We start from the raw sequence: 8,587 nt of genomic DNA on the forward strand, positions 1-8,587 counted from the left end.
AGTCTTCGCTGCGCCACGTCGAACACGCCTTCATGCTCTTCTCATTAGATTGCTTCAGTAAACAGCGGCATGTTGTCTTTAACTCCAAAGTGTGGACGTTTAACTTAGCATTTCTCGAATAAGGATTCTTATTTATGATCATTATCCACTAAATGTGGAGATATGACGATCATTTAACAGCCCCATGTGATGAGCCTTACCTAAAGCCAGGGGGCGACGTCGGGCTGATATGGAAACATGAACGTCTACAAAAACAAGACACCGAATATCATACATGCTCTTTCACTTTAATGTGTATGTTTTGTTTGACCTTTATCCCACACACAAACTTTTAATCTTGACCTAGGGATATCTGAAAATAAATGCGACCAACTTCCAAAAAAGATTTGAAGATTAAACCAATTTCAAATATTCCAGGAGTCAAGCACATTAAAGTAAATATACAAATAATGTAAATTGCTTACAAATTGTCACATATAAAACAATACAATATCGCACAGCAATATAAAAAATACATAATTAATATATAAAAATATTTTTAGCAAAGTATAGGCCTATAATAAGAGTTTTTAAAAACGTGAAATGATCTAATTAAATGTAACAGGCAAATTGTAATAAAATACTGCTTATTCAAATAAAATACTACAGTACAGTCGGTTATTTCCTGAGTACAAAGAAAAATAGAAAAGGCACACTTTTAAAAAAGTGCATTGATGAAAAGAACACAATAACCATGTAAACATTACAACCTTCTGTAGTGATAAACAGTAGGATTTTGTTTTCTTCACCTGTGAAAGAATATTTTACAAATCTTTTGTTCATGCTCTGTACGCAGCTGCTTTTAAACGGCATGCCCTCTCTGGACCATTGGTTGCCAATTATCAAATGAATAAGCATCAGCACTCAAAATCGCCAATGTTAAAAAGGGTAAAATTAACTCTCACAGTGTTTATATAATCCACACTTTGAGAGTGTGGATTATATATACACTGTGAGTGTTAATTTGACCTTTTTACCACTGGTGATTTTACTGTGAGGATGTTGCGAGATAAGTGCTAATGTTTTTAAGTGCATAATTTTATCTGTTGTGGGTGGTCTTTCATGAACAAAATTTTAAGTGATAGTTCACCCAAAAATAAAAACATGGTCATTTACTCAACCTTCATTTCAAACCTGTATATGACTTTCTTTCTCTACAGAACACAAAAGAAGACACTTTGAGAAACGTTGGTAACCAAAAAACATTGTCATTGGTTTTGTGCATCATACAACAGTCAATGGATACCAACAGTTTTTGGTTACCGACATTCTGCTGATTAATTTCCATTTTTGGGGGAGCTATCCTTTTTAGTCTGATACAAAACTGGTTAGATATTTTTTTTTTTTCAGATTAACTTGAATAAATACATGCGGTCTTATAAATACAAATACATTGAACTTGAAATGGTATGAATACTACACACAGTTTGACATTGCTTAGACAAAGAGTAGACTAGAAATAGCAAGCAAAGAGGTGGTTACAATCTTCTCAGGTCCTGTTTGTGCTCCTTTGTTACTTTTGTCTTTTGGTTTCTCTGTAAGACAAAACAACAATTACAAAAAAGAAAGGACAAATTGGACAGTTGCATGCCTGAGGTCATACACATTTTACTTTCGTAACACAATAAAATTTCAATTTAATGAGAAAAATATGTAAGCAGCACCTGTTGATGGATCAGTGGAATTGTTTTGACTAATTCCACCTATTTTGGACATAAGATTATGTTAACAACCAGAGACATACAGCAAAGACTGCAGTATCAATCAAAAAGTAGTTCTGTCCTCAGTTATCACAATTTATTTATACAAATTATTTCACGGGTGAATTCTTATTTTAAATTTCAATTGTCACGTTTTCATATCATTATAGAGTATACTAACAGGATTATTATTTCAGAACAATAACAATGTATTTATCTGTCCAATACGACCAGTAACCTGTTGCACGAAGCTTTCAGTGGCTACCATACTGGACTTATCAATTGTCAGCAAAATCTGAGAGAATGTTTTGGAAAAAAACATAATTATACTTTTTATTATACTATGCACATAATACAGTAAAGACGACATTGTAATTACCACTTTGAATGATGCTTTGTTTTAATCTGCTGCCAAGATCTTTTCGAGTTTGGATTGCATCAATGTAATATCAAGATTAAATTCAGTTACATGACATTTAAATTTTTGACTTTATAATATCTTTGGCTGAAAACCTACCGAAAACGTTCTTTGGCTGCTGAAACTGTTGCTTTCTGCAGTTAACAAGGTTTTAAACTACTCATTTTTGCATACAAGAATTTCTTGCTCCTCTAAAGAAGAAATATGCACATCTCAACGCATCTCAAAGCTTTGCTGTCCGCTTGCTTTAAGTGCATGCACAAAATCACTAATTATGGATTCAGAGTTTGTTCAACATGCTTCGTGCAACAGGCCTCAGGAACACATATGAACAAAAGTAAGCAGAAATAAATTACTTCAATGTATCCAGACAATGTAATCAACTGTTTGTATTGTATTGATTGATTTTTACACACCTTTGAGGTGAAGCTTGACCTTCTGAATGGCTTGCTCTTTATTGATATAACAGGAGTACGTTCCTGCGTCAGTGTCTCGCAGGTTGTTGAGTTGGAGGGAGAAGTTTCCTTTCAAATAACCTTCAGGAAAAGTTTCAACTCTGTTCTTATACTCTAGCTTCTGTTTCTCTGCTGATCCTTTACCTTTATTAATTTCATACACATTCAAGCTATTATTATGTCGCCAGTATACTTCTATGTATTCAATTGACGGCTGATCTTCACGTCCAGAACATGGTAGGACAACAGAACCTCCAATAACACCCTCAACTTCCTCGACCTTCGGAGACACTGAAAACATAGACATATGTATAAAAGATGAGCAGACAAACCTATTTTTTAAAGGGGTCACATGACACGGCTAAAACAAATATTATTGTTTGTTTTAGATGTAATGCAATGTGTATACACGATTTAAGGTTCAAAAACGCTGTATTTTCCACACACCGTGCATGTTTGTTCCTCCTCTTTGCTCTGAAACGCGCTGATTTTTTACAAAGCTCAATGCTCTGAAAAGCGAGGTGTGCTATGATTGGCCAGTTAACCAGAGCGTAGTGATTGGTCGAATACTGCAAGTGTGTGAGGGAAATGTAACGCCTCTTACCATATTTGGAACATCAGGATCCAAAGCAATTGTACTGACAGGTACGCCCACCTTACTTGCTATACATTTGGGCGGTCTTAGTCAAATCATACTGATGTAGATTTGTGGGGGTGTGGTTACACGAGACGTTTCAGGCAGGTCTGGGTGGGCACTCGCTTTTAGACAGAATGCATCTTTTGTTCCCACACTTTAATTTTGCAATTGTACGTGTCTAATACATGCATGGGCAACTTATAACACACCAAAGACACAAAAAACACGTATTCACGCCATATGACCCCTTTAATGGACCAGAAATTTGCAATTAACTGTCAGTGTTGCAATTCTTACCTCCATGTATAAACATGTAAACCATAAGGATCCTGTAAACAATCACAAAATTAGACAGTTTACATTTCACAACACGTAACCTCTAGCACACTGAGATATACAGTATGACCTATTTAATGCACAAATATTATGGCTGCCAACAGACTTAGATTACACTATGGTTCTCTAAAAATATGTAGAAAAATAAAGAAAAAAATCTGTTTTGTCACAATTGCAGAAAGCAGAGGGAAACAGTGCTGAAGGCAAATTAAAACAGACAACCAAGCATATAATCATACATAGATGACACCGCAAAGTAAATCAACATCTAAAAGGGAAGTAGCACATGATGTGTCTTTTGTTGATCTCATCGAATGCTGCATGATCCGTGAAACTGTTTTGTGCAGAATCATCTGTAACGGGGCAATTCCAGCATTATGGACGTGACATTTTGCATTATGGACGTGACATAAAAATGCTCAGAGAATGAATTTGTTACGATTATATTGAACCATCTGTTTATATTTTACTGAACCCTTGTTGATAGAGTCTAAACATCAAAAAATGTCAGTCTATGAAAAATATGTATATTTAAAAAAAGGAAATAAACATGCGTTATGGATGTGACAAAAAAAGGACACGGTTTTTGGGAGACGATAAACTTTGTAGGATTTCTATCAAATAAAATGCACAATCCTGAAGCAATAATACCCAATGAATGGAGAAGGGATGCCTCTTTATAGAACATAAAATAGTTACTTTATATTCATTTTCATGTGTCCATTTATGAGGAATATGTAGCGTTATGGATGTGACAATCCTGAAAATGGCACTTACCTGACTATGAAAAATCATGCACTAAAAATAAAACAAATGCTTTACAAATTTGAAGAGAGATCTCACATGGGTATTTGAACCACCAAATGTTAAAATCTGTGCTGTTACCATAGTAAAAACCGCTGGTAAAAACTAATTTTTTTCGTGGTAAGGTTGACATTTTCACGGAATTGCTCAACGGCAAATGCGAGTCAAAAAAGGGTAATGGCAACACGGACAAGCTGTGACATGCTCTGATTTGGGGAAACTTTGCAAGTGCTTGAAAAACAGTTTAAATATTGCTTTATGATGGATGGATGAGCACGTTTAGACATGTTCTAATCGTGTTGTTACCCCTCCAGCAGTAACGTTACTCAGCTTAGAGCTGAGCTAAGGGCCTTCATAAGGGTCAACATTTAAGTACAGAACGAGCGCTGTAACAGTTACAGTATTGGTCAAATAGATAACAGCGCTTGACATGTTCAGCCACGTGTGTAAGTGAATATATAATGCTACGTTATACGTATACGATAAATAAGATGTATCTTATAGGACCCAAGAAATGTGTTTAAGAACTGATGTTAATATAAACGTATCTTAAAAGTAATTTATTGTCCAATCTATTTTCTTTATGTAACGTTATATTGAAGTAAGAGAGGGACTTCCCTATCTTGGAAACCCCCGCTGTTCCGCTGTATCTGGTATATTTAGTGAAAAGTAAAGAAAACATACCTGACGAACATGACAGTGAGATGAAATAATTTAGCTGTATAAATTTCTGACGGACGCCTTTATAACTCAATATTTTATACCGCAAATCAGAAACTGCGGAAAACAGTGTTATAATCTCACGAGAGTTCAACGAGGCGTTGCGGCCTGACGTCACGTAATGTTTTTATAATTTGATGGTTCTCCACTAGACGGCGTTCTAGGATTATGGTCACTGGCGTGGAACTCCCCAACATTCACTATAAATGTACACATATATAAAAATACTCATTAAAGCTTGCAAAATCAAATCATTCACCTGCTTGTTTCTTTTAACAATAATTGCCAGACTCTAGGGTCTCATGCAAAAACTTGCTGCACACATTGCTTTGCTGTTCTCACTTATTCTTATTGAAGATCGAAAAGATTGGTCATCCGTTCTGTTCTAAAAACGGACAGCGTGAAATTATGGGGGGAAATATGTTCTTTTTACTTATAATATGAGCTTATCAAAGTTCCCCTGTTAATTAAGAGCTACGTGAGAGGTCTGACACACCAGAGGATGCCAACCAAAGCTGGGTGTGCAATATTTGTTTTATTTATTCGATGTAGATATCACTCCGCCGTCTCGCTGTGAGTAATTTAAGTCTTTAGAACCTGCATTGATTTGCACTCCAAAGTTTAAATGTAGCCTATAGTAGTCCATCTGGGTATACTTCTTAAGAATTCTCATTTCAACATACAGAACTTCCAAACATGTGCTTTTAACACACTGTACAATTTACATTTTTAGTAATGTGTGTAGAACTGAATGTACTGTATTTTAAAAGGATCACACGAGTGGTTAAATTTAGACACATGAGATAAAGACTAAAAGATGCGGTTAACGCTAACTTGATTATTTCCTCTCGATGCGGGTAACGCTTGAAAGCTGGGCTAAAGTTTTGTTTCAGAAGTGTGAGGAAATCCAGCCTACATCATGTTTATGATCAAACGCTTTAGCATGAGAGTCATCCAGTTTCAGTTCTGTGAGTTAAATCTTCTTAAATATCTTTCCACGAGCTTTGTAAACTACACGAACACATTGTTTCTCTTTGATTTTTTTGTCTATAGATCTTCTCATATGGTCTCAAACTGCAGAGACTATTACAGATCGACTAACAGATTTGGGACAGAATGTGACTATAAACTGTGATCTACATGAGGAGGAGGTTTATTGGTTTTTACTAAAACTAACAGGTCCACCAGTGATGATATTACGCACGTTTTCATCACCTTTTTATTACAATGAAAGATTCACAAACAAATATTCAGTGGAATCTAAACATCATCTGTCTATAAATAATGTCACTCATGATGAGTTAGGAGTTTATTACTGTATGAGCCCAGAAACAACAAGCAAAGAATTAAGCAATGGAACCAGATTACACATCAATGGTAAGTATTCATTCAATAAATTATGTTCATCTGATTATGATATAATTTGTTATACACTTCTTTATTATGTTTAGATACTATTTCTTGGAAAAATGTTGACGGTAAGAAACAGACACAGTGGCTGGTTATCATGTCTGCTCTGATGAATGGTGTTCTGCTCATTGTGGTTATAGGTGAGATTTTTCACTATATGTAAAAACGTCTTACACAAAAAAAGCATTCCAAATTTACATGCTTTTATTTTTGCAGCCTAACTATTAAACATTTTTCAAGCAGCTCTTTTCCTTACAATAACAAATGTTAAACATCACGAACAATTGAAACACTGTCAAAGAACCATGCAGCTTTGTACATGTAATCTACTCATACAGTACAGTTGTGTGAGGAACACATTGAAATTTAAGTTGTTAAAATAGAATAACAGTATTTTCATTTTGAATTAAAGTTAAACATAATAAGTTAAATCTGACTTTACGTTGTGATTATTTAAGGCCTATTAAAGGTGTTTGTGTGTGGAAGTAGGGGAACCAGGCAAAACTCAAAAACAAGTTCAGACAACTTACAACAGCCACAAGATTCAGACCAAACACAGGTAAACTGCATGGACGTAAAGCTATTACTAAAATCACAGTACAAGTTATTTAATGCTAAATGGTCATTATATTCAAGGCATTTGAAACCTATTGAATTGTTTGGATCACAAACCTTCTGAAGATTTTTTTCACACTGCATTTAACCCTTGCCTTGTTACGTTAAACCCAAGACCACTTTTAACTGTGGGTAACTGCAACATTAATTCAAATGCAACATTAATTCAATTTTACTTATTGAACTTTAATGAACTTGAAAGCAGGACTTTAAAGTGTATTCAGAACCGTTTTGATTTTGTTCAAATGCTAACACTGCTGCTCTGTTGCTTTTACAGTACGCTGAGGTGCATCTTCCCACACAACCCAGTTGTCCCACACCATGCAAGCCCATCCATTTCAACAGCACCTATGCACTTGTACAGCTGCCCAAGTCACAAAACTGTTAATATCTGTTTTATTCATTAGGTATTGTATAATTTTATGTCTGTAGATCTCTCCTTAAAGTCTATCTTACCAGATCTGTTTATTTTATATATTTTTAATTATTTTATGTAATATGCAAGTGATTTATTAAATCTTACATTCTTTATTCTACATTTTGTGCATTTGATGGCTAAACTTTGATTTGATCTATGTTTAAGTGCAATGTTGCCAGAAATGTCTGTTTTAAAAAACTGTGCTATAGAAATGTACTTTGTGTTGAAACCTAAGAGGAACTCCCATTTATTTGATATTATGTGTTCAATCACAATTTTAAATTAAGTTAATAATATTGAATTGTAATAAGCTGAACACCATTTAAGGCTAATATAACAAGCGCCAACAAACACTAACAAACATCAACATTCTAAATGGTCATTCCTATTGATACAACAAACTCTAATAAACACTACAGAAGCTCAGTAAAATGTTCCACTCGTTTTGCACAATACAAACCACAAAAGCTGAACTACCACAAGATTTAAAAAATGTTTAGTGGAAAAATGATGGGTTAACAGACACGGAACTTACAGTAAATGGGTCTATACAGTACACAGGAGGTGTCAATGACAGCAGTTTCCTATTCTGCTCAGATACAGAGCATAAACTTAACATATTGTTGGGCCTGTTTATTCTTTACTGGATTTTAAGGATATTTTTGTACAGTATTGTATTTCATGCGTAAAGTGAAATCTGGATGCTTCGTTACATTTCAGAAAACAGCTGTATTCTGTTCTGATACTACCGTGACCAGTGTAGACACTGTGTTAGTATGTCTAACCAGGGGTGTGTTTATCATTTTGGGTGCCCTAAGCAAAGTCTAGACCCGGTGCCCCCCAAACATGCATAATGACATGTTTTTCTTTGAATTGCACAACAGTAATATTGAGTACATGTAATTAGTGAGACACACACACATATATATATATATATATATATATATACAGTATATATAAACTGACAGCATAACAGCACACAAAATTGTTGACAGTTTGGTATAAGAACAAACATTCTTTGTCTTGGAATCAAAT

General features: G+C 34.7%; 2 protein-coding genes across 4 annotated transcripts; one reads left to right on the top strand and one right to left on the bottom strand.

Annotated features, from left to right (window-relative positions):
* Positions 1-280: 280 nt before the first annotated feature.
* LOC130548772 (CD276 antigen homolog) lies at positions 281-5,214 on the bottom strand. The gene is made up of 5 exons (XM_057325782.1): positions 5,074-5,214; positions 3,547-3,578; positions 2,574-2,903; positions 1,704-1,742; positions 281-1,574 (listed from the first exon to the last, which is right to left on the bottom strand). Exons 1-5 carry the CDS (start codon positions 5,082-5,084, stop codon positions 1,477-1,479), a joined length of 510 nt encoding a protein of 169 aa, XP_057181765.1. The 5' UTR covers positions 5,085-5,214; the 3' UTR covers positions 281-1,476.
* A 390-nt stretch (positions 5,215-5,604) lies between these two features.
* LOC130549116 (uncharacterized) lies at positions 5,605-7,642 on the top strand. 3 transcript variants are annotated; one of them, XM_057326282.1, is made up of 6 exons: positions 5,605-5,682; positions 5,981-6,077; positions 6,163-6,486; positions 6,561-6,659; positions 6,978-7,078; positions 7,412-7,642. In XM_057326282.1, the coding sequence occupies exons 2-6, from the start codon at positions 6,029-6,031 to the stop codon at positions 7,520-7,522; spliced, it is 684 nt and encodes a 227-aa protein (XP_057182265.1). In that variant the 5' UTR covers positions 5,605-5,682; positions 5,981-6,028; the 3' UTR covers positions 7,523-7,642. The 3 variants fall into 3 exon arrangements, with proteins under 3 accessions (XP_057182265.1, XP_057182267.1, XP_057182266.1); XM_057326284.1 differs by having other exon boundaries at positions 7,009-7,078; XM_057326283.1 differs by lacking the exon at positions 5,605-5,682 and having other exon boundaries at positions 5,858-6,077.
* Positions 7,643-8,587: the final 945 nt, after the last annotated feature.

This window comes from Triplophysa rosa, linkage group LG25 (genome assembly GCF_024868665.1).
Source record: "Triplophysa rosa linkage group LG25, Trosa_1v2, whole genome shotgun sequence".
In the NCBI taxonomy this organism is placed as follows: domain Eukaryota; kingdom Metazoa; phylum Chordata; class Actinopteri; order Cypriniformes; family Nemacheilidae; genus Triplophysa; species Triplophysa rosa.

Bases quoted from the DNA above. Each gene is read 5' to 3' on its own strand.
- LOC130548772 (XM_057325782.1), bottom strand. The intron at 2,904-3,546 runs GTAAGAATTGCA...CTATGTTTTCAG, and splicing joins TTACATGTTTATACATGGAG to TGTCTCCGAAGGTCGAGGAA. The intron at 1,743-2,573 runs GTGTGTAAAAAT...TGTCCAAAATAG, and splicing joins GGTCAAGCTTCACCTCAAAG to GTGGAATTAGTCAAAACAAT.
- LOC130549116 (XM_057326282.1), top strand. From the start codon at position 6,029: ATGTTTATGATCAAACGCTTTAGCATGAGAGTCATCCAGTTTCAGTTC. The intron at 6,078-6,162 runs GTGAGTTAAATC...TTTTGTCTATAG, and splicing joins AGTCATCCAGTTTCAGTTCT to ATCTTCTCATATGGTCTCAA. The intron at 6,487-6,560 runs GTAAGTATTCAT...TATTATGTTTAG, and splicing joins AACCAGATTACACATCAATG to ATACTATTTCTTGGAAAAAT.